This window comes from Mirounga angustirostris, unplaced genomic scaffold (genome assembly GCF_029215605.1).
Source record: "Mirounga angustirostris isolate CCGP_5_RB_7025 unplaced genomic scaffold, mMirAng1.0.hap1 SCAF_9, whole genome shotgun sequence".
In the NCBI taxonomy this organism is placed as follows: Eukaryota; Metazoa; Chordata; class Mammalia; order Carnivora; family Phocidae; genus Mirounga; species Mirounga angustirostris.
Window position 1 is genome coordinate 139043044 of NW_026991717.1, and position 25192 is coordinate 139068235.

The window sequence follows — 25192 nt, forward strand, 5'->3', positions numbered from 1 at the left end:
CGCGGAGCAGGGAGCCCGATGTGGGGCTCGATCCCAGGACCCTGGGATCATGACCTGAGCCGAAGGCAGGCGCTTAACCGACTGAGCCACCCAGGCGCCCCTATCATTTTATTTTTTATTTCCCCTTTATCACCTGTTTTTAATTTCTCTGTTCACCTTTCCTGCCCTTTAAAAGAAAAGGATTTATTTATTTATTTATTTGAGAGAGAGAGAGAACTCGAATGAATGGGGAACAGGGGCAGAGGGAGAGAGAGAAAATCCTGAAGGAGACTCCCCACTGCGAGCAGAGCCAGATGTGGGTCTCTATCCCAGGAAACTGAGACCATGACCTGAGCTGAAATCAAGAGTCTGATGCTTAACTTACTGAGCCACCTAGACACCCCTTTCCTGCCCTTTTTGGGAATTATTTGAATATTTGGGGGAATTCCATTTTAATCTACCCATTGACTTTTTAGCTATACCTCTTTGCACTGCCTTTTTAGTAATTGTTCTAGGGATTATAATATGCATCTTAAATTTTCACTCATACTTAAGGTTAAAATTGGATGACTTCACATAAAATGTAGGAACTTTGCACCCATTTGGTGCATTTATCCTCATTCCCATCATCCTTACAGTACAGTTGCAATATGTATTATATCTACTATGGATTCCACAAGACGGTGTTAAAATTTTTGCTTCAGACAGAAATGGGTAATTTTTTTTTTAGATTTTTATTTATTTAGAGAGCAGGGGGAGGGGCAGAGGGGGAGAGAAAGAGAATCTCAAGCAGACTCCACACTGAGCGTGGAGCCAGACACAGGACTTGATCTCATGATCCTGAGATTATGAGCTTAGCCAAAATAGAGTCAGACACTTAACCAACTGGGCCACCCAGGCACCCCCAGAAATGGGTAATTTTTTAAGTTAAGAGGAAAATGGTCTTTTGTATTTATTATTTCTTTTTTTTTAAAGATTTATTTATCCATTTTTATTTGAGAGAGAGAGAATGAGAGAGAGCGAGTACATAAGAAGGGGGAGGGTTAGAGGGAGAAGCAGACTCCCTGCCGAGCAGGGAGCCCGATGAGGGACTCGATCCCGGGACTCCAGGATCATGACCTGAGCCGAAGGCAGTCGCTTAACCAACTGAGCCACCCAGGCGCCCCTGTATTTATTATTTCTGATGCCATTCATTCATTCATGAAGATCTGAGATTTTCTCCCACTTCCTTTGCCTTCAGACTGGAGAACTTCCTTTAGCATATCTTATAGCGCAGGTCTGGTGGGGACGAGTGACCCAAGTTTCCTTTATTTTAAAATATCTTTATTTCATCTTTATTTTTGAAGAATACTTTTGCTGGATATAGACTTCTGGGTTGATGGTATTTTTTCTTTCAACACTTTAAAGCTGTTGTTCCACTATCTTCTGGCCTCCATGGTTTTTGATAAGATGTCTGCAGTCACTCAAAGATTGATTCCCTTGTATGTGACGCATGGTTTTTCTCTGTCTGCTTTCCAGCTATTGCCATTATCTAGTTTCCAGCAGTGTTTTACGATGTGCCTCAGACATAGCTTTCTTTATCCTCTTCAGATGTGCTGAGCCTCTTGAAATTATAATCTGTGTTTTTCTTCAAGTGTGGGAAGTTTTCGGCTATTATTTCTTCAGATAATGTTTCCTGCCCTGTTCTCTTCCCGTCCTCTGGAACTTTTAAACCTTTGATATTGTTTTCCTCTCCTTGAGGCTCTGTTAATTTTATTGTCTTTATCGTCTCTCTCTCTCTCTTTTTCAGATTGGAAAATTTCTACTCACCCCTTTTCAAGTTTATGGATTATTTTTCCCTTGTCATTCTGAGTCCAGTGAATTTTTTTCATTTCAAATACTGTGGTTTTCAGTTCAGAAATTTTCATTTGATTAATTTTAAATGTATAATTCAGAGGTTTTTTTAGTATATGCCCAAAATTGTACAATCATCACCACTACAAAATTCCAAAACATTTCATTACTCACAAAAGACACTCAGTATTCATTGGCAATCACTCCCCGTTCCCCCTTCTCTCCAGCTCCTGGCAACTACTAATCTACTTTTTGTCTTTATAGATCTTCCTATTATAGAAATTTCCTATAAATGGAATCATAAAATATGTGGTCTTTTTTTAAAGATTTTGTTCATTTCTTTGACAGAGAGAGACAGCGAGAGAGGGAACACGAGCAGGAGGAGTGGGAGAGGGAGAAGCAGTCTTCCTGCCGAGCAAGGAGCCTGATGCGAGGTTCAATCCCAGGACCCTGGGATCATGACCTGAGCGAAGGCAGATGCTTAACTGACTGAGCCACCTGGGTGCCCCAAGATATGTGGTCTTTATGTCTGGCTTCCTTCACTTAAGAATGTTTTCAAGGTTTATTCATGTGGTAGCCAGTACCACTACTTCATTCTTTTTAATGACTGAAAATATTCCATCACATGAATATACTGCATTTCCTTTAACCCATTCATCAGTTGATGGACATGGATTTTTTTCCTACTTTTTAGCTGTTCTGAATAATGCTGTCAGTTGGTTCATTTTTATATTTTATATCTCTTGATTGAGATATTCTATCTTTTCTTTATTAGAACATACTTTTCTTTATGTCATTGAATATTGTTATAATAGCTGCTTTAAAGATCTTATCTAATAATTCCAATATCGGGGTCATCTTAAGGTTGGTTTCTGTTGATTGACATTTTTCTTGAGAATAGGTTGCATTTTCCTGGCTCTGCGTATGTAGAGTAATTTTGGATTGTATCCTGGACATTGTGGGTGTTCTGTTATAGAAACTCTGGATTCTGTGATATTGTTTTGAAGAGGGTTGATATTTGGAACTAACTTGGTTAGTCTCAAACACTTGTGGTGGGTGGGGACCCAGATCTTGGTTCAAGCTGCTTTTAACAAACCACACACATGTGTGGCTTGGGGGTCAGCCAGAAATTTGGGCAGTATTTTTATGTATTTTATGTATTCCTTCTCTGGCTCTCTCTTTTATGGTTCCTCCCCACTCTCCAGCCATTCTGGTTGTCCAAGCCTCCTCCTTCTTGTTCCTCAGTCCAGGGGGACAATAGGCTTCCTACTGGAATTTAGCCACCTTGTCCTCCCACCACAAATGTACCTGCCTTCAGGGCAAAGCCACAAACATGGGAAATTGCCCCATGTGGGTTGATTCTTCTAGGTTTTTTTTTTTTTAAGATTTTATTTATTTATTAGAGAGAGAGTGCACGTAAGAGAGAGCATGAGTGGGGTGAGGGGCAGAGGGAGAAACAGACTTCCCACTGAGCAGGGAGCCTGACTCAGGGCTTGATCCCAGGACCCTGAGATCATGACCTGAGCCGAAGGCAGACGCTTAACTAACTGAGTCCCCCAGGCGCCCCTCTTCTAGGTTTTAATGCTACTCCAAAACCTGCCTGCTTATGTTTACTCTCAGAACCCTCAAGATGTTGTTTTTGCCATTTTGTCCATAGTTTGTTAATTGATAGATGTCTGCGGGAAGGTTGGTTTGTGAGGAATTTACTCCTCCATACAGTAGCAGAATATATGTGTGTGTGTGTGTGTGTGTATGAATGTATGTATATATTTGAGTATTTATTAATATATATTTGAATATATATTTAAATACATGTACATTTGAATATATATTTTTAAAAAAAGGTTTATGAATCGATACTTACCCTACTCCATGTTTACACGTGATATACTCTGATGTTTTCTGCTCTGCTCCACAGTATTTCATTTAAAAAATGTTGGTCTCAGTCCCCTGCTAAGTTGATTTCATGACCCAAGAATGGGTCACGACCCACAGTTTAACCCATGGTGCTCTAATGCCTGGCAGGCAAGAGGCAGGTGCTCTTACTAGAAGAGCTCATTAAACAAAATGCAAGGGGTCCCCCTCCCCTGCCCCAGTTTTCCTGAACATACTGGGAGCAGGGTGGTCATAATGATGCTCTCACAGATGGGTGAACATCTGTGTCCCCTCCCCCCCCACCTCCCCGTCTGCCCCCGCCCCCACCCTGGGGCCTGCAATGACCAAAGTCCAAAGTAAGAGCCCTCCAGGGTCCAGGCCTTGCTGCTATACGTGATTCACAGGCTTTTGCTTGCATGTCCCTGACCCTGACCCCCCAAGGCAGCAACATAAGGCTGCAAACTTTTTATTTCGTTAAATAATGACCATCTACTCAAGCCATCATTTCATTAAAAAAGAAAAATCACAAAAATGTCAGATGGACGATCTTAGACCAAGGCAAAGGCCTGAAATCAAATTCATTTTGTGCATCATGAAAACCCACTGCACATTTTCTCACTCCGTGGTTGGGTGTTTGGGTGCCTCCGATTCAGCCGGGGATACAGGAGGCCGGGGCTAGAAAGACACTGGGAGGTTTCAGAATCCACCTCCCTCCCTCCTGTGTCAGGCTCAGAACGGAGTGGACATTTGCCCAGGGTCCCACATCCGAGAGAGAGAGAAAATGTTTTCCAGTTTTTTCACAGAAAACGCACCAAAAATTCCAAGTAGCTCTGACTGCAAAGACGCGGCGCTTGCTCCCAGGTCCCATCTGTGCTCCACAGACTCCCAGGATCACTGAGCTCATTTCACTAACTGCCGCCAGTCCCCCGGGCTGGCTTCCTCTGCCCTACTTGCCACCACCCAGATACGCAGGGCCTTGTGGCAGAGAACAGAGGCGGGGTTGGGAAGAGGATCCCGCCAGGCCAGGTGGGCGTGCCCCCCCCCCCCCCCCGCAGACCCGCCCTGCTCCCAGCCGCACCGGAGGCCCAGAGCCCCTTTAGTGCCTGCATAATGGATGTCTCTCTTCTTGGAAATTACCAGCCCATCCTACTTAATGACAACGAGAGAAGTCGGATGCGGGCGCTCTGCTCCTAAGGCTGGTCTCTGCCTCCTATCCCCCTTGGAGGAGGGGCAGCCGGGTGCTCACACCGGGAGGAACTGGCTAGGTGTCTTTCTTCTGCTTCACAAAGACTGGGTGAGCATCTTTCCCCTCCCACCCTCAGGCCCTCCTGCCTAGGGCTGGGGTACTGGGCCTCTGAACCATGCTCGGGGTGGATGGGGTGGGCAGGAAGAGCCTGGGTCAGGGAAGAGCCCTTTGTAGGGCTAAGGGGGTGGCCAGGGTGGGAGGGAGGGAGGGAAGCCGAGCTCCAAGCAAAGAGCAGAGGGCTTGGAGGCGAGACAGTGGGATTCTAGGGGTGGAGGACTTTCCCTCACCCTCAGAATGACTCTCTCTGGTCACCAGAGACAGCCACGTGGGCATGGCCTGGTGCCCTCCCCACTAACACACATCCATGCTCTTCACCGCGGTGTTCTTAGGCATCTTTAGGGCCTGGCTGACCATGGCGATTGTTAAGATTCAATTATTTCTGTACTGCTCTGTAATTCTATAAGGCTGCCTCATCCCCCAATCCTTCCCTGAGTGCACCCTTTTGTCCTGCCACCCAGCCTCTTTGTGGGGCCCCTCCGACCTCCCCATGTCCAGCAATGGACGGGCTCCTGCCGAACACATCAGGGGCTCCAGGCCCTTGCTGCAGTCCTGGCCATGCCGGGTATTACAGAGTTTAATTTAAAGTCCCTTGGGCCTTCTTTATCCTGGGCTGCTGGCTGCATGGCTGCCCGCCGATTTGCAGCCATGGGTATAGGCCTTGTCTGCTTGTGGGGGTGAGCCAAGGATGTCAGCCTTGCTCCTGGGTGACCCGCAAGCTTAGGGGTAAGGAGCTGTCTTGGGGCATCCATGGGAAGCTTTGGGTCAGGAGAAGCTGCAGGGAGAAAGGGTTGGAAGTGGGGGGTGCACGTTCCTGGCATCCCCCTGAATGGTGAAGAAAGTTGAGAGTGAAAATTCTAATTGCGAATCCCACTGACAGCTTGAGTTTAAGGGAAAAGATGAGCTAAATTTAACCTAGCCAGTTAAAGAGCCAAAAATGCAATTTTACTAATTAGCTTCAAATGGAAACGAGTCCAGTGATCATAAAGAGCTTTTCTAGTTACAAAATACAAAAAAAAAAAAAAAAAAAAGAGGTTGTTCCTCTCTTCGTACTGACATGCATTTTATATTCTAATACTGTTATATAATTAGGAATATAGCCTGCTGGCACGGTGTTCAAGACAGGCAGAGAATCACAGCCCCCTTGAAAAGTTGCAGGAAGCTGTGTGTCCGCACATTTGCTAATTACAGAGCATCGGGAGGGATCCAGTCTGGGTTGTCAGGGTGTGCAGAGCCCACTGGGTGCCGAGGCAAGGTCTCACACTGAGTTCCTCTAGCCGGCACTGGGTGCTGAGGGGCTCAGAGGGGGGCGGAGGCATCTGGCAGGAAGGGAGGAGAGGGTCCCCAGAGGGGGAGGCATCTGAGATGACCCTTGAGAGGCGGTGACCGGGAAAATGTGGAGTGTATCTGTCTGTTTGGGCTGCCATAACACGATACCACAGGCCGGGGGGCTTAGACAACAGAGATTTACTTTCTCCCAGTTCTGGAGGCTGGAAGGCGAAGATTGAGGTGCTGGCAAGTCTGATTTCTGGGGAGACTCTCTCCTGTCCTGCAGATAGCCACCTTTCCATCGCATGCTTATATGGAGGAGAGGAAAGCTCTGGTGTCTTCCTTCTCTTAGAAGGACACCGGTCCTATCACATGAGCGCCCTACCCTGTGACCTCATTTAACCTTGATTCCCTCTTTCTCTCCAAATGCAGGTGCATCAAGGGTTAGGGCTCCAATATAGGAAATTGGGGGGACAAAATTCTGTCCGTAATAGGGAGCAATGGGAAGGAACAGCACAAAGTCTGAGATGGAACAGAGTGGGGGGTGAATCCAGAGAATGAAGGGGTCCATGTCACAGGTGAGCAGGCTGAGGCGTGGGCAGACGAGATAGACCCTGCACTGGAAGCTCTGGCTTGACCCCATCATAGCAGTTCCCAGGCCGGGCTTACTCTTCAGTCCCAGGCAATGGGGAGCCACTGCGAACTTCTGAGCAGGGTAGCGATCGCATTAAAGCTGCATTTTAGCAGACCAACCTGGCCACCCCGTGGGACATACATTTTCATTACTTTGGGATGCATTTTGTTGAATATCATTTTTGGACCAATTTGAAAGGTGTGCCTAAAACAGGGTCTAAATTATGAGCCTCTTCTCTTTCCCACATAATGGCAGAGTATTGGGGTAGCAACAAGGACTTTGAACACAACATTTATAGATTGATCCAGGACATTATAAATAGTCATTGCACAAAAGGTAACATTTGGAAGAAAGCGTTCTCTTAGCAAATTTGCATGATACAGTTTATGTTTCTACTCTTCCAACTAAAACAGATGGTTTTCCTAAACTATGGCTATCTTTTAAGAATATTTCCTGATGCTGTAATTTGGTGCAATAAAATGTCCTTTGGGCAAAAATAAAATCTTAGCAGGTAAAACAGCTGTTCATATATTAAATATGTAGAAAAGTGTGTCCTCGAGGTCCTCATAAATGGAGCTGAAAGGAGGAAGTTCTATCTGTTATAAATGGCGAAAGTGTAAAAACCTGTGAAATTAATTAGTGCAGAATCCTGATGACGTATAGATGAACATTTTACTATCCCATTCATCGGATATGGTTAGTTTTTAATCAGTAAATGACATCATTAAGAATGCACATAATAATGTAATTAAGGACCGCATCACAGTATATGGTATATAAATGAATTCTAACTTGTTGTCATTAGTAATATTGGTCATAAATTAATCCCCCTCTTCCCAAATGGCTGTGCGTTGCCCATAAATTTGTTCTCAAACTACCTTTTCTGCCACCACCTCTATTTCTCACCAGAGTGGCCAATATATGAAAATATGAGCTTACACATTGGTATATTATGGGCATATTTTTTTCCTGACAGATTTATCATAAGGCCCTTTATATCAGAAGCTCCAGCCACATTGTCCCAAGTCTTCCACTGATTTTCAAATGCACAATTTAGAGTTATTCAGAAACCCACCTACTATACAAAATCGAAGTAAAAAGGCACATAAATCTTTAACATCCTTGAAGTTTTTCTTATTAAAAAGAAAGGTCCTTTAGCAGCAGGAACTAAGATTTTACCTTCATTGGCATGGTACCTGACTTTTAGAAGAAGGCTCACAGCAAATGTCTGTAGAATGAATGAATGAACGAACGAACTAAAGAACAAATAAATTGAAGCTCGGGAAGTTAGATTAAAATGCACATATAATTTTTAAACTTAATTTCAGTTCATTAAAGTCATACTGCACGTATTTTAAAAAATCAGGTAGTTCGGGCGCCTGGGTGGCTCAGTTGGTTGAGCGACTGCCTTCTGCTCAGGTCATGATCCTGGAGTCCCAGGATCGAGTCCAGCATCGGGCTCCCTTTCAGTATGTATTTATCTTTCTTGAAATAGCATGGGTATGGGGCGCCTGGGTGGCTCAGCCGTTAAGCGTCTGCCTTCAGCTCAGGTCATGATCCCGGGGTCCTGGGATCGAGCCCCCCATCGGGCTCCCTGCTCGGCGGGAAGCCTGCTTCTCCCTCTCCCACTCCCCCTGCTTGTATTCCCTCTCTCGCTGTGTCTCTCTCTGTCAAATAAATAAATAAAATCTTAAAAAAAAAAAAAAGGAAATAGCATGGGTATACTGATTCTTCCTGATCTTCCAGGTTCAGGAATGTGTTACCTGTTAGTGTCCCACCACAGCAGATGAAGACCTAGCTGTCGTTCATGTGGCTCACTACAGACCCACACATGCACACACACTTCTCCCCCTCTTTCCAATGTAGTCATGTCATCATTTATTAGTATTATTATTCAAGTATAAAAAACATAGTGGCATATTAGTTTCAGGTGTATAATATAATGACTCAGCAATTCTATACATAAATCAGTGCTCATCATGATAAGTGTATTCTTAATTCCCTTCACCTATTCCACCCATGCCCCACCCCCAGACCATCAGTTTGTTCTCTATAGTTAAGAGTCTGTTTTTTTGCCTCTTTTTTTCTTTGTTCATTTGTTTTGTTTCTTAAATTCCACGTACAAGTAAAATCATATGGTATTTTTCCTTCTCTGACTTATTTCACTTGGCATTATACCCACTAGACCCATCTGTATTGTTGCAAATGGCAAGATTCCGTTCTTTTTTATGGGTGCATCATATTCCATTATCTATCTATCTATCTATCTATCTATCTATCTATCTATCATCTATCTATCTATCTATCTCACCTCTTCTTTATCCATTCATTTGTTGGTGGACACTTGGGCTGTTTCCATATCTTGGCTATTGTGAATAATGCTGCAGTAAACATAGTGGCACGTATCTTTGTGAATTAGTGTTTTCGTTTTCTCTGGGTAAATACCCAGTAGTGGAATTACTGGGTCATATGGTAGTCCCATTTTTAATTTTTTTGAGGAATCTCCATACTGTTTTCCACAGTAATTGTACCAGTTTGCATTCCCACCAACCGTGCACAAAGTTTCCTTTTTCCCCATGTCCTTGGCAACACTTGTCGTTTCTCGTGTTTTTGAGTCTAGCCATTCTGACAGGTGACAGGTGATGCCTCATTGTGGTTTTGATTTGCATTTCCCTGATGATGAGTGATGTTGAGCATCTTTTCATGTATCTGTTGGCCATGTCTTGTTTGGAAAAAAAGTCCATTTATGTCTTCTCATTTTTTAATTGGATTATTTGGTTTTTTGGTTTTGAGTTGTGTCAGTTCTTTATATATTTCAGATATTAACCCCTTATTGAATACATTATTTGCAAGTATCTTCTCCCATTCAGTAGGTTGTCTTTTTACATTGTTGATGGTTTCCTTTGCTCTGCAGAAGATTTTTATTTTGGTGTAGTCCCAAAAGTTTAATTTTGCTTTTGTTTCCCTCGCCAGAGAAGACATATTTAGAAAAATGTTTCTATGGCTGATGTCAAGGAGATTATTGCCCATGTGTTCTCTTCAAGGAATTTTATGCTTTCAGGTCTCACATTTAGGTCTTTAATCTATTTTGAGTTTATTTTTGTGTGTGGTTTTAGAAAGTGGTCCAGTTTCATTCTGCTTGTCCAGTTTTCCCAACATTTGTTGAAGAGACTGTCTTTTTCCCATTGCATGTTCTTGCCTCCTTTGTCATAGATTAATTGACCATATAATTGTGGGTTTATTTCTGGACTCTCTATTCTGTTCCATTGATCTATGTGTCTACTTTTGTGCCAGTACCAAACATTTTTTAAAAGATTGATTTGTTTAGGGGCGCCTGGGTGGCTCAGCCGGTTAAGCTTCTGCCTTTGGCTCAGGTCATGATCCCAGGGTCCTGGGATCGAGCCCCGCATCGGGCTCCCTGCTCCGCGGGAGGCCTGCTTCTCCCTCTCCCACTCCCCCTGTTTGTGTTCCATCCCTCACTGTCTTCCTCTCTCTCTCTCTCTGTCAAATAAATAAATAAAATCTTAAAAAAAAAAAAGATCGGTTTATTTTTGAGAGAGAGAGAAAGAGAGAGCAAGCATGTGTGGGGGGAGGGGCAGAGGGAGAGAAAGAATACCAAGCAGACTCTCCACTGAGCACAGAGGCCCCACTTGGGGCTCAATCCCATGACCCTGAAATCATGACCTGAGCTGAAATCAAGTGTTGGATGCCTAACCATGTGAGCCACCAAGGTGCCCCCCAAACTTTTTTGATTACTACAACTTTGTAGTTTATCTTGAAATCTGGGATTGTAATACCTCCAGTTTTGTTCTTTTTCAAGATTTCTTTGTCTATTTGGGGTCTTTTGTGGTTCCACACAAATTTTAGGATTATTAGTTCCAGTTCTGTGAAAAGTGTTATTGGTACTTTGATAGGAATTAGATTGAATCTGTAGATCATTTTGGGTAGTATGGGCATTTTAACAATATTGGTTTCCCCAATCCATGAGCATGGAATATCTTCCCATTTGTTTGCATCATCTTCAATTTCTTCCATCAGTGTTTTATGGTTTTCAGAGTATAGTTCTTTTACCTCCTTGGTTAAGTTTATGTCATGTTATTATTTTTTATTTGATCACTATGTGTTGATATTATTCTGATGATGAAATGCTCTCCATGGTTAAGCCATGTAGCATATGATTCTTTCCTTCTACATTTTTTTGTTTTCCTGGAATAACTAACTGTCTTTGGTTTGCATGTATCTATCACTAAGTCATCCCCCAATACTCTGGCTTATGTGTAAATCTCCTTTCAGTAGTTCCCAGTTTCGTCTTCTTGGTGGCACTTCTCCAGCACCTCTGTCCTCGGGCTGGTATCTGATTGGCTACCTACTAGCACAACTGTTACTGTGCATTGCACGGTTCATGTCTTGAGATCTCTCATCCCATTTTCCTGGGGATTCCTTTCACCTCTCTCCTGGATCTGATTCCTTGTGTTTTTGGATCCTATGTCTTTTTCTTTCTTGGCAAATCCCTCATTTTGGTGGAGCACATCCTGTAGTAGCTTCCTGAGAAAGGAGGCACACAAGAGCTAAGTTTTTGAGAGCTTGCAGGACTGAAAATATCTTTAGTCTATTCACACACCTGATTTGATGGTTTGTCTGGGCCTGTGATCATAGTTGAAAATAAGCACCCCTGCAAAACTTACTTTTTGCATTTCTTTATCATCAGAAGGCAATGAGCTCTGCTCATTGCTACTTGGAAATCCAAGGCCATTCTGATTCTTGATCCTTTGTCTGAGACCTATTGTTCTCCCTGGAAGCTTTCTTTTATTTATTTATTTATTTATTTATTTATTTATTTATTTATTTATTTATTTATTTATTCATTCATTCATTCATTCATTCATTCATTCATTCAACAGAGAGAGTGAGAGTGTACAAGCAGGGGGAGCAGTAGAGGGAGAGGAAGAAGCAGGCTCCCTGCTGAGCAGGGAGCCCGATGCAGGACTCGATCCCAGGACCCTGAGATCATGACCTGAGCCGAAGGCAGATGCCCAACCATCTGAGCCACCCAGGCGCCCCCTCCCTGGAAACTTTCTGAATGATTTCCTTATCCCCAGTGTTCTAAAGTGTCACAGGATAGAAATTTGGTTCTCTCTCCATTGTGTTGAGCATTTAGTAGGTTCTTTCAATCTAGGAATCTGTGTCCCTTTGTTCTGGGAATTTTTCTTGAATTATTTCTTTGATGATTTCTCTTCCTCTAATTCTGTTTTTGCTTTCTGAAACTCCTGTTTTTATACACTGAAACTCCCCATATGATTACTAGATTTTTTTTCTTCTGTATTCTATATTGTTCTTCTTGTGCTATTTTTCTGGGAGATTTCCTTAACTCTACTTAGACTCTTCTGTGGACATTTTATTTCTATGGTCATATTTTAATTTCCCAAAACTCTCTTTTATCATCTGACTTTAGCATCTTGTCCTTATCTTATGGCTGCAATAACTTGAATCGTTGAGGATGTCGATGATTGTTTTATTTCCTTCTGTTCTCTATGTTGTCTGTTTCTTCATACCCTCCTCCTTTTATCCTTTTATGTTTTCTCAAGTGTTTAGAGACTTCGGCTCTCCAGTCACATTTTAAAGAGGAACATTCAACAATTGTCTGAAGCTTGGAGTCCACCGATGAGGCTTGTCAACAAGAGGACCTCCCTGTGATTTCTGACCTTCCCCACCTCCATGTCTTTCCCTCAAGAAGGGTCTTCCATACTCTGCTCTAGAGAGCAGATACTTGGCTGCCAGGATTCCCGGACCTGAGCGTAGGAAGGGACTGGGGTGAAGGCTCCTCATTCAGCCCTAGGCGATCGCTCCTTTCTCTTCTTCAGGATGGTGCCCCCTGGTATCCGTTGGTGCAGAGAACCCCTTAGTTCCCCTGTTGCAGAGATTAAGCTTCTAATCTTCTGCAGGGAGAGGAAGGGCATCGGGAAGGGGGTCTAACTGCTTCTGTCATAGGCACCTTGGGCTGCCATAACAAAACACCTTTACAGGCAGGGGGGCTTACACAACAGAAATTTATTTGCTCCCCATCCTGGAGGCTGGAAGTCCGAGATCAGGGTGCCAGTAGCGTTGGTTACTGGTCGGGCCCGCTTCCTGGTCTTCTTGCAATGTCCTCACATGGTGGAGATGGAGAGGGAGGTGGGGAGAGAGAGATCTTCCTCTTATAAAGCCTCCAATCCTATCAGCTTAGGGCCCACCATTATGACCTCATTTCACCCTAATTACTTCCTAGAGCCCTATCTGCACACACAGCCGCTTTAGGGCTTCAGGAATTCAAGGACACACAGTTTTCTGTCCGTAGCAGCTTCCTAAGCATACTTTTGGCTGATTGTCCTGTTTTCAGCCTCTCCTGTGCCCCTCATTTCCGTAGGTGCTCGTGCTGTCAGTTTTTGAATCTTTTGGGGGCTCTGTGGTGACAAATGGGATGTTTCTTGGTTTCTCCAGCCTTACTGGCCTCTGCTGCAGTTTGCTGGGGGCACATGAGCCCCGACCTGCGCTGTCCTGTTCCCCAGCTTGCGGTTCTGTGGAGGTCTTCTCCTTCCATCCTCTCTGCCTGTGGGTGTGAGGAGCTTCAGCAGAACGTGCCTGGTCCGCCACCTTTCCCGGGAAAGCCACCGTTAGATCTTTACGAGGACAATTATGTCACCAACAAATACCTGTTGAACAAATGAAGGAAACCTCACCTTTTTTTTTGTGGCTTTACACCCCTCTCATCCTTCTGACCCTTCCTTCCAGAAGACGTGCCCTCCCTCCTTCTGTCCAAGGAGACTCTCCCGCATACCATGTCCTCTGGAAGCTGGTCCCAGCAGCCACCTCCCGCCTCCTTGAATCGAAACCAGCTTCCCCTCCTTGGGCTCTTTCTTCCTCCCACCAACCATGCTTGCTCTTCCCGTCCTGACAAAGTCTACCCTGGCCATGCTGCCCTGGAGGTGGGTTTTCCTGCTCTTTTCTCCTCTTCCTGTGTGACTGTCTGATCCTGGCCACCTCCAGCCCTCAGACCTTGCCACTGCTCAGCTGTCCAGCTTCTGTGTCCCCAGGGGCATCCTCACTGCCAAAGCCATGGCCTTCTCCCTGCACCACCCCCCCACTTCCTGACAACCCACTCTGCCCCCGACTCCTTGTCTCTTAGAAGACATCCTCCCTCGGTGTCCCCTGAATCAGCAACCTGGTCTGACCAGCCCATTCCCCACCCACCTGGGAGGCTGACACCTAGGCCCTCACCATCTCATTCGGAAATATGCTAGGCATCCACTAGTTTGTTTTCATGTCCTCAGGGTCCCCTGAGTCCAGTTTGCATGCTCCCCCATCAGCTTTCCTGAAGCACAGCCTCAGTGTGAGGCATTCAAGGGGCTTCCTGCTGCCCATGGGCCGAGTCCAACCCCTTCGTAGGTAGGTGCTCCCAGACCCTCTGCAGTGGAGCCTCCAGTTTGACCTCCTTATCCCATGTTTGACTTGAACAGAGCTGGAAGGCTTATCATTTCCCAGACACGCTGGGCATGCTTTGCTAGCCTCTTCCCTGGATGGCTTTCCCTCCTCCTCCCACTGTCTTGTCTCCCAGGCCATCAGGGCTGGAGTTCTGGGTCCATCTACCCGCGGTTCCTCTCCATCTGCCCCAGCCACTGGGGGTGCAGTAGTCCTCATGCCTTCACTTGTCCCAAGCAGCAAAGACTTTCTGCATGCATACTATGGGTAAGGTGCAGTGGGACCTCGGGGCTGCACCCTACAGGATGTCCAAGGTCCCACCCTATCTCGGTGTGTTCTTCTTTCCTGTGAGCAACTGGTGTCAGCTTTTATTCTTGAGTAAAGTCTTCCCTTCCTTCCCCCTCGGCTCTTATCTCATCCTCAGCTGCAGAGGGAATAGTTCAGAACAGAACAGGGAGGGTTTGGGCCTGACAGGACCAGATTTAAATCTTGTCTCCACCATTCACCAGCCCCATGACCTCAGCCAGGCACCTGCCGCTCTGCTCACAGGGGAGTTTCCCTATGTGTAAAAAAAACTTTTTTAAAGATTTTATTTATTTTTTTATTTTAGAGTCTGCTCAAGAGAGTGGGGGTGGGGGTGGAGGAGGAGCAAAGGAGAGGGAGAAGCAGACTCCACGCTGAGTGCAGAGCCTGATGCGGGGCTCGATCCCATGACCCTGAGATCATGACCTGAGCTGAAAGCAAGAGTCAGACACTGAGCCACCTGGGCGGCCCCCTATGTGTAAAACTGAGGCAGTACTACCTACCCCACAGGCTTGTAGCTTGGGCTGGAGCTGATACACGAATGGCAACTGGCACATGTCCCTGATGGGCTCCTGTGTGCCTTGGTCCCCTCCTGTATGTTTGCTGTGATCCTATGCATATGCTCTCTCCTAGACCGTGAGACCCCCAGGGGGTGGGCTCGCACCTTATTCCCCTTTGTGTCTTCTGTTCCCGGCAGAGTAGTCACTCATTGTGTGCGAGGGAGTGAACCAATGGTCAGCATCCTGTCTGATGAAGAGCACAGTGAACATGCCATGATTGAGGGAGGGGCAGCACTGTCTTACCAGTGATCTCTAATCAGAAGACCCTTTAACCCTTTGCCTTAATCAGTGGGATAGCTGGAGTCGAAAGTCCAAAGGTAAATATTTTAGCAAGGCTTCCAGGACCCTTGGTTAATTACAAATGCATACTGTGTATCTAGCCCACAGAGATGTGAAAGCCCATGCCAGGGGTGGTGGGAAGGAACCAGCAAACCTCAGAAACAGGTCTTTTACTTGCCTTTCCAGATAAATATTCAGATTTCTGGCAACTTTCTTTCTTGCAACTTTGATGCCATGAGTTAGCTTAAGGTAGCCCTTTCAATATACCTGTGTGAATCTCAATAATTTTTAAAACATACAATATGGATAGATTCTAAGTCTTTCCATGCTAGCTGGGATTACCATATAATTTGTCATCCAAACCAGAATACTCCAGAGTCCCAGGGGGACTACTGCTGATCACCCAGGGCACGGGCACAAATCCAGCTGCCCCAGCATTCTGGGATGAATAGTTGACCTAATACTGGTGTATTTACTCTGTGGTTAGTCGGTGATATGCCAAAAACTGCCATAAAACCTCTCCGGTAACACAATGGAGAAAATGAACACAAATTCCCGAAAATGACGTCGTTCAGTGGAGCTGTTGCAACGGAGATTTTGTTTGCAATCGGGTGCAACACCTATAGGACTCTATGAATCACAGTCACAATGCCGAGTTTCTTAAATGAAACAAAACTTTTAAAAGGGAAAATTGAATATGACTTTTAAATTTCCACTTCATTTCAGACACTTCCAAATATGTAAATTATTTCGATGGAGGCAAATCATCAAGAGCGCTTTTGAGGGAATGACCCAAGAGAAAAAAGCCATGGGTTGCTCAGATCACAAGGAGTTTTCATGTCCATCTGGACTATGAACACATTAAGTGTGGAAGGCTCAGACGTTCATGGTTCTGCGGCGCCGACAGTTCGATGATAGGGTAATGAGACTGGAGAGGCCCCTGATAAGGCTGTGTGTGCTGTTCGGCAGCCAGCGCTTCTCACCCACCCCAGCCCGGCCAGGACAGGTGGTGCACAGGTAGTCAGGAGCCAGGTTCGTCCGCGGCAGCTGACTCACCTTTGTGAGATGAGCTGTAGATCTGCTTCCAAACATGAGGATGAGGCTCCCAGGGGCGAGGCCAGGGCGAGTGCTATGAAGGCTTCATGTTGGCTGCTGGGGGGGCTGGTGAATGAACACAAAGAACAGCGAGAGGAACAGGGGCCACGAAGGACTCTGAAAGCCATCTGCATATTCTGGACTTTGGTTTGTGGGTTTCTTTCTCTCCCATAAGGAGAACAGTTGTAAAACTGGAAAGAGTAGAAGAAACATCCCTGGAGGAATTGTCAAGAGCCCAAAGATAGGTGAGAAACGGCGGGGGCTCTTTAGTTACTGCAAATACATTCTCTCTGGGCCTTGACAAACCATCTCGAACCTCACCAGATGGGCATTGCAGAAAACTGAGAAGGGAAAAATATCATAATTCTCCCCAAAGCAGAAAAAGTTGGCTTCTGGAAAATATGGATGATAAATTTGATATTAATATTGGTTCTGAGCAAAAATGTTAACAGATCTTTGAGGAGCTACTGTGCATGAACTTGGAAGGGAATGCGGTCCCTAAGAGCCAAACCAACTTTGTTCTCTCTTTTTCACGGCGTTACCAGACTGGATTTACAAAGCACTGGTAAAGATCCTTCACAAAACACGGTGCATGATAGAGAAAAATGGGCTGGGTAAACAAATAGCTGGGACAATTTGATGTTTAGTTGGACAAACATATTCAAGGTATGGGTAAATAGATCACTGGAGATGCGGCGCTCAGAGCTCCACCCCCTCCTGTGCTGTGGATGCGTTTGTCAATTACAAGGATGTTGCCCACAGTAAAGGGTTTGTTACCACACACTCCTCGTCCTCAGAATGCTGATGCATTAGATGCCAGATTTCAGAGTTTAAAGATTTGGGTTGGCTAAGAGGATGGATTGGAACAAACAACATGACATTTAACAGGGGTAAAGATAAATTTTCTTTAGATTTTTTTTTTTTAATCGATTAGCTCAATACGGGATGGAGAAGACCCAACAGCAGTTCATTTGAAAAAACTGATAGGTTTGTAATTGACCGGAAGTTCAACATGAACCAACAGTATATATCCTGAGTGCTCAAAAAGAAAAAACAAATCAATATGGACTTCAGTTGCATTAACGGAATCATAATATCTAAGTTGTTAAAGGGAAAGGCCACACAGGTCTGTCCTCTGAGGTTATTGTATTCAGTTCTGGGGTGCCAGGATTCAGGAGAAAAGAGCCCAGTTGAGTGAGGTGGGCATCTCTTCAGACAAGGGGTTGAGAAACTATGTCACGCGATGGCCAGGGAGGAAATGGAGGGCTTCAGCCTGGAGAGCAGGAGCGCTCTCTTCAAAGCATTTGAAAGCCTATTGTGTGTCATGAGCAACTGATTTTGTCTAGCGGGTTCATTCATTCATTCACTCAGCGTGTTCTCAGTGCCAACCATGTCCGGCATGAGGGGTGTTTGGGGCATCTAATCTCCTGGGAGAGATGGACACACACACACACACACACACAAGTTCCTACAAGGCAAGGCCACTTAACATAAGGGATACAGTAAAGTACCAGCAGATGTTGGAAGCGTAGCAGACAGGATCGCTCGGCTTCTGTGGTGGCGGGCGGGGGAAGGCAGGCATTCAGGGCTGGGGCATGGGCAGATGTCCAGAGCATTCAAGTGCATGGCATGACTCAGAGTCATGAACCGGATCTGCCGACAGTGTGGTGTGGCCGGAGCGTGTCAGATGCCAAAGACAGCATTTGCCGCAGGAACCCAGACACACTTGAAGTCTGCGCCAAGATATTTGCACTTAATGGGGCAGGCAACAGAGAATGAAATACCATCATTAACCCCTCTCTGGGCCAGTTAACCCTGAAGTCACGAAATAGAGCTGGGAAAGCAGGACACAAGCTGTGATTGCGGCGTCCCGGAACAGACAGCCTGCACCAGGACCGTGGAGATGAAATCGACCTGACAAAAGTGGAATCTCTGAAGGATGCTTTGGGGAAGGCGATTTGGGATAAAAATAACCAGCAATCTTTTCAATAATTCAAGCTCTTCAACTTTGAAATGGCCGAGGGACCATTTGTCAGGGATGTTGTAAAGAAATACAGCTGTATTGGCAGGCAGGTGGGAGACCACAGAGTTTAATGTTCTTTACTGATGCTAGGAATCTCTGATTACCTCTCGTTTTATGGAGTGACAATCTTATCATAGGAAGTGTATTTTGTATTTCAGTATCAGTAATGAATGGTATCCTCGATCTATGGAATAGCCAGTTCTTGACTTTGGGATTCTTTATTAACTATGTTCATTTGCCAGGGCAGCTGTAACCAAGTTTTACACACTGGGGTAGGGCTTACGCAGCAGAAATTGACTGTCTCGTTGTTCTGGAGCCTAGAAGTCCAAAATCAAGGTGAAGGCTTGGTTGCCTCCTTCTGAGGGCCATGAGGGAAGGATCTGTCCCAGGTGTCTCTTCTTGGTTTGTCTACAATTGTCTTATTCCCTGTGTCGTCATGTGGTCTTTCCTCTGTGTGTGTCTGTGTCCTAATCCCGTTTTTGTATATGGACATCATCCTATTGGATGAGGACCCACCCTAACGACCTCATTTTAATATCATTACCTCTGCAAAGACCCTGCCTCCAAAGGTCACATTCCGAGGTGCTAGAGGTTAGTACTTCAACATATGAATTTGGGACCGACACAGTTTAACCCACAGCACTCACCTAAGGGCAACTTTCCTTTGCTCTTAGAATATAGCAGAACCCCCATGTGAGCAGGCCACTCTTCCTGCCTGGGTGACCTTCTCAGTTCCTCAGCCGGTCCTGGGTCCTGTTCTGGTTGAGCGGCTTCCCCCGCTCTGATTTCCTCTTTTACCCTCAGTCTGGTATTCACGCTCTCTGGAATAATCTAGCACTTATCACGATTCGTTATTATGTGCCTGAACGTCTCCTCGACTTTGTCACCTCTAGGGAGAAACACATTTTACACCACGACCCAGCACACACTCCAAGTAAAAACCAATGTTTCGAGTAAAAACTCTTGTTCTTAGTAAGTTCTGCGTATTCCAATATTTCCTATTCTATTTCATTTTTAATTGGTTTTAAAATATGCATAAAATTTGCCATTTTACCTTTTAAGTGCACAGTTCAGTGGTAGTAAGGACAGTAACCCTGTTGTGCAACCAGCACCACCATCCATCTCCAGAACTTTCTCATCATTCCAAACTGAAACTCTGTCCCCATGAAACACTCACTTCCCATCCCCCTCAGCCCCTGGTGCCCACCATTCGACTTCTGTCTCTATGAACTTGATTCCTTTAGGGGCCTCATGTAAGTACCATCATGTAGTATTTGTCTTTTTGTCACTGGCTTCTTTCACTTAGCATAAGGTCCTCAAGTTTCATCCACACTGTAGCAGATGTCAGAATGTCCTTTCTTTGTATCTTATTTATTTTAAAAAAGATTTTATTTAGGGGCGCCCGGGTGGCTCAGTTGTTAAGCATCTGCCTTCGGCTCAGGTCATGATCCCAGGGTCCTGGCATTGAGCCCCGCATCAGGCTCTCTGCTCAGTGGGAAGCCTGTTTCTCCCTCTCCCACTCCCCCTGCTTGTGTTCCCTCTCTTGCTGTCTCTCTCTCTGTCAAATAAATAAGTGAAATCTTAAAAAAAAAAAAAAAGTATTCCTTTAAAAAATAAAAAGATTTTATTTATTTATTTATTTGAGAGACAGCATGCACACAAGCAGGGGGACAGGCAGAGGGAGAGAATCCCAAGCAGACTCTGAGCTGAGCCGGATGTGGGGCTCGATCTCACAACCCTGAACTGAAACTGAGAAATCAAGAGTAGGACACTTAACCGACTGAGCCACCCAGGCGCCCCTGTCCTTCCTTTTTAAAACTGAGTAATATTCCACTGTATGTACATATCACATCTGGTTTATCCATTCATCTTTCGATGGACACGTGGGGTGTTTCCACATTTTGGCTCTTGTGAATAATGCTATGAACATGGGTGTGCAAATATCTCTTCAAGACCCTGCTTTCAATTCCTTTGGGTATATACCCAGAAGTAGAATTTTCTACTTCATTCGTTAAAGTGCACATATGACTCTTTACAACCACTACACACGGCCACCTGCAGTTTAGAAAGTACTGTGTTCTGTGGCTGTATTCCCAGCCCCAAGCACGGTGCCTGGTACTGTATAAGGTATTTTTGGAGACATGTTGAATTAAACAATAGATACACAAGCTACATTTCTGGGTAATTTTAAAAATTACTTCTCTACGAATAAAGGCTACAGAGCTCCCATTTTCTTTTCTCTTTTTTCACATACGGTACAATATGCTGCTCTTAATGCCACTGAATGCTATGGTTATATTGTCCTAGAGAGTGTACATCACTTATTACAATGACAACAGTTCCTGGTCTTGGGCCATAAATTATCTCAAAATGACATGGAATAACAATCTGTTAAGATGTTTGGGCGCAAAAATCACACATCATTAATTAAGTGTTCAGAGGTTTTTCTTGGACTTCCCCGCATGGATCTTTTTCAGTGCGGTGTAGATTTTACCTAATTGACTTAACATGCGTATCCTTGTAATTATCCTAAATTTTGCTTTTTTTAGAGTGAGCTTTTGCCATTGTGGGAAAAACACAGCTGTTAAGTATTCTAGGTTAAGAGTGTGATAACGATCTTTATCATCTCAAAAGCAAGTGGACTGAGTTCTTCATTGTTACTTGTAATTTTGCTCTTAGCAAAAGTAAAATCTTCTATGAAAACCTCCAGCTCAATTTCTCTCCTGCCCCACTTCTGAATTTTCTTTGTTCTTAACTCTTCTTAGCTGTGGTCCAATAGCATACCTTGAACACGATAAATCAAGAATATTAACATTCTTAAAACGTTCTTTTAATCATTTATTCATAATAATTTATTTTCCAGTTTGAAGAATGCCGCAGTCAGCTTTTTATAGCAATTATCCACAAAGTGGAGTAGATGTAGCATTAGGACTGGATTCGAAGGGGAGAAGGTGGGAAATGAGAATACAGACAAGGGCAAAGATCAAAGTGCACCTGTGTTCAGTCTTGCCCTCGGAAAGCCCCTTCTCTGTAGCACCTGCCTCTTGCTTTAGAGGTGCAGAGGGTCCACCTGTTTGGATGGTGGCAGGGGTAGCTTTATGTGACCCTTCTGCCTCCACCGCCCTCTATAGTTGGCCCGCATTTCCTTTCCCTGCCGAAGTTCTCAAATGTGCATCTACGTGTGCTCTCTCCTTTTGATGACCAGCAGCCCGGCTCCCGTCCCCCCTGCTCACCAAGATGCTCCAGGCTTACCTGGCAAGCCCTCTGCCACCAGATGGAAGGGCCTTTGCCCAGCCTTGTCCTCCTTGACCCGTCCTGCAGAGAATCCTGTGAAAATGCCCACCTCTCTGCCACTTTCTGTGCTCCTAGTTTAATGAGACAATATCCTATGCAGGTTTCCTGCCTCTCTTTCCTGACGCTCCTTTGGAATTTCTCTCCTCCCATCCCAAGGCTCTGCCCAACTTCTGTTGACTTACCATCCTCACCTTTAGAAAGTTCATTAACAACCTCTACCCACGCCCTCTCGAGTCTCCAATTGCTCCTAGCGTTTCTAGTGGGATGCTTGCTGTCCTCTCTTGGTTTTCCTGCCTCTCCAGCTGTCTGTCCTAGAGCGAGGTCCCTCTGGCCCGTCCCTCTGACTGCGCGGTGCTCAGGCCCCGCCCCACCCTGGGCCACTCCAGCTCCGGGCCCTGGCCCCCGCTGTCCAGTCCACACACAGACTCATCTCTCTAATGCAGCTCCAGCAGCCACTGGCTGCTGTGCAAGCCTCTCACCTCCCTCCTCCACCTGCCACCAGCTGTGTTCAGCTCCCCTGCAGGCCCTTGGGGCCTCTCCTACCTGCCCCCCTGCCCAGTGCAATCTCATTTCCCACCCGTCTGCAATACAAGCCCTTTCGCCCGTCGCCAGACCCAGGATCACTCATGCTGTCCTTCCCACCGTCTTTCAAGTTCTGGGGCACAGTCCAACCGACCCCTGCAGCCCTTCACGGTCCCACACGCATTTTCCATGTTAACAAGCCCTCTTGTCCTCTGTGCTTGGTCAACCTGACCGGGTCTGGGGAAAGGTCTTCAACCTCCCTTCTGCCCACAGCATCCACGGCCAGTCGTGGCTGACCCACAGGCCAAACGTGCCACTTGCCGTGTGGAGCCCGGGCCCTGAGCCCACACGCGTTCCTGACGGTAGCTTTTTACGCATTTCACCTACAGGGTGTTCCACCCCTATCAGTGAATACCTACAACTTGAAACCATTCCGACATGTAAGTGACTTAGAACATGTAAGCGGATCACGTGTCGTTATGAGGCGGAAGTGAATTGTCAGGGTCGTGTGGCAATGGGCGCAAATGTTGGCAGTCTCTTCTGCACCCGGCCAGAGGATCACCCAGAGCGTGTATTCTTTTCTTTTTTTTTTTTTTTTTTACGATTTTATTTATTTAACAGAGAGAGACATAGCGAGGGCAGGAACACAAGCAGGGGGAGAGGGAGCGGGAGAAGCAGGCTTCCCATGGAGCAAGGAGCCCGATGCGGGACTCGATCCCAGGACCCTGGGATCATGACCTGAGCCGAAGGCAGACGCTTAACGACGGAGCCACCCAGGCGCCCCCAGCGCGTGTATTCTTCTCTCCATTTCCCAGCACCCGGACTTCAGGAGGAGCGTGGTACAACTCCAGTCCCTAACGCAGCGTGTGTGTGTGTGTGTGTGTGTGCGCGCGCGCGCGCCAGGAAAGTTACAGGATGTCGGGCCTGGGTGTCTCTCCTGCTACGGAAATTCGTCGGAACTCGCTGTCTTCCTGAGAATGCACACAGCTCTCCCCGGCTCCTGGAGCCAGCTAACAAGTGTGTAATGTGACAAATCTGTGCCGCAGGGGCTGATCAGAGGGGAAGGAGCGCAGCAGATGCCGCTCCCTCCCCGGCCTCCCAGACTCTGCGGCCCGACGTGGCTGAGCCGCGGCCTCTGTTTGAAGTGGGAGGCCGCATCCCTCTCGGCCCGTGAGCAGAGGGCCAAGCGCAGTCCTCGCCCCGGGCTCACCCTCCCTCGGGGCAGGGCCTCGCCGCCGCGGAGGGCGTGCGGGGAGGGGGGCGCGCCGCGGCCGGAGGACGTGGCCAAAAGCGGAGCTGCTCCAGCGGCCACGCGGCCGAAATGTGCTCGCGCGCTGTCCCTGTTTGGTCCTGGAGCCGCCGGCGGGCGCGGGGCGGGAGCCTCCGGGGAGCGCGGGCCTCGGCGCCCGCAGGGGAGCTCTCCCCCGCTCCCTTTGTCCCCGCGCGCCCCCCCACCCCCCGGCGCGTCCCGCCCGCCCGGGGGCGCACCGGCCGCGCGAGGAGGCGGGGCCCGGCGGCGGCGCCCCCCCCGGGCGGGCCGGCCGCGCCCCCGGCTCCAGTCTACCGGCCCCCGGCCCCGCCCCTCCGCCCCGCCGCGGCCGCCCCCTGGCGGGCAGCGCGGGCAGTGCCGGCGGCGGGCCCGCGCGGCCGCGGCGACGGCGGCAGGCCCGGGGTTGCCATGGTAACCGGCCGCGGCCGCCGCCACAGCAGGGCCGGCCCCAGCGCCAGCGCCGGCCGCGGCTCGGCTGGGCTCAGTGTGGGGGTGAGCGGCGGCGGCGGCGGCGCGGCCGGGCCGGGGGAGCGGGCGCGGCCCGGCGGCCTCAGCATGGAGGACGGCTTCTCGAGCTACGGCAGCCTGTACGACACGTCCTCGCTGCTCCAGTTCTGCAATGGTGAGGGGCGGCGGCCGAGAGGGCGGGGGCCGCGGGCGAGGCCGGGCCGGAGGCCGCGCAAAGTTGCGGCGGAGGCGCGCGGTTCCCGCCGCCGCGGGCGCATTGTGCAGGCCCGCGGGCCGCGCCTGGCTCGCCCCCGCCGCCCGCGCCGCGCGCCCTCCCGGCCCCGCCGGTGCGCGCGGGCGGCTGGTGCCGGGGGCCCGCGGCGCGAGCGCACGGGGCCGGGCGGCGCGTGGGGAGGCCGGGCGGCCGCGGGCGCGGGGACGTGTTGCTCGCCCGCTGCCGAGCTCGGGTGCGCCTGCAAGGCTCTGCGGGGGGAACTCGGAAAACAGATCACTTAGGGGCAGAACGTTCTTTGGGGATGTGCGCGCTGTTTGTGGCAGCTGGACCCTCAGGGCCGTTCAGTGCTACTTTGGTGAAATCACCCCCGTGCAGCGCAGTGCCCAGGCGGAGCGAACCGGGCTGGAAAGTGATTGCACTATTTTGTTTATGGGATGGTAGTTGGTTTTTTTGTTTTTGTTTTCTTGTTTTTACAGGAAGGAGACAGTAATAACTGGCAATATGGCATCTTTTACAAAACATAAAATCCTACGTGCTTGAAAGATTTTAGTCTCACTAGCGGGGTTGAAAAAGATTTTCACATCACACAGCATATTTTATGAGAACACGATGTATGATAATTCATGCACAAAAGTTAACCAGCTTTTTTCTTTCTACGTTGGATTTGTTGCTTTATCAGAGGATCCCAAAAGTTTGTTAAAGAAGAAACAATGTGTATTTCATAGAATTTGCCTATAGTGCGATCGGAATAATTTGGAATTCTAGAGGCATTGACAACTTGAGCAATTTATTATGCAATTGTAATTGTGATTTAGG

General features: G+C 47.3%; 1 protein-coding gene across 5 annotated transcripts in view; it reads left to right on the forward strand.

Moving 5' to 3' along the window:
* The window catches only part of EML1 (EMAP like 1), a 182197-nt gene that overhangs the window by 26758 nt on the left and 130247 nt on the right, over positions 1-25192 (forward strand). For 4 of the 5 annotated variants that reach the window (XM_045901510.3, XM_045901511.3, XM_045901513.3 and 1 more), the window contains exon 1: positions 24083-24316. The exons of the other annotated variant lie outside the window; for it this stretch is intronic. In XM_045901510.3, the coding sequence (XP_045757466.2) occupies positions 24103-24316 (214 nt within the window). In that variant the 5' untranslated portion in view covers positions 24083-24102. Of the gene's footprint in view, positions 1-24082; positions 24317-25192 lie in introns of those variants that run through there. 5 annotated transcript variants of the gene reach the window in all.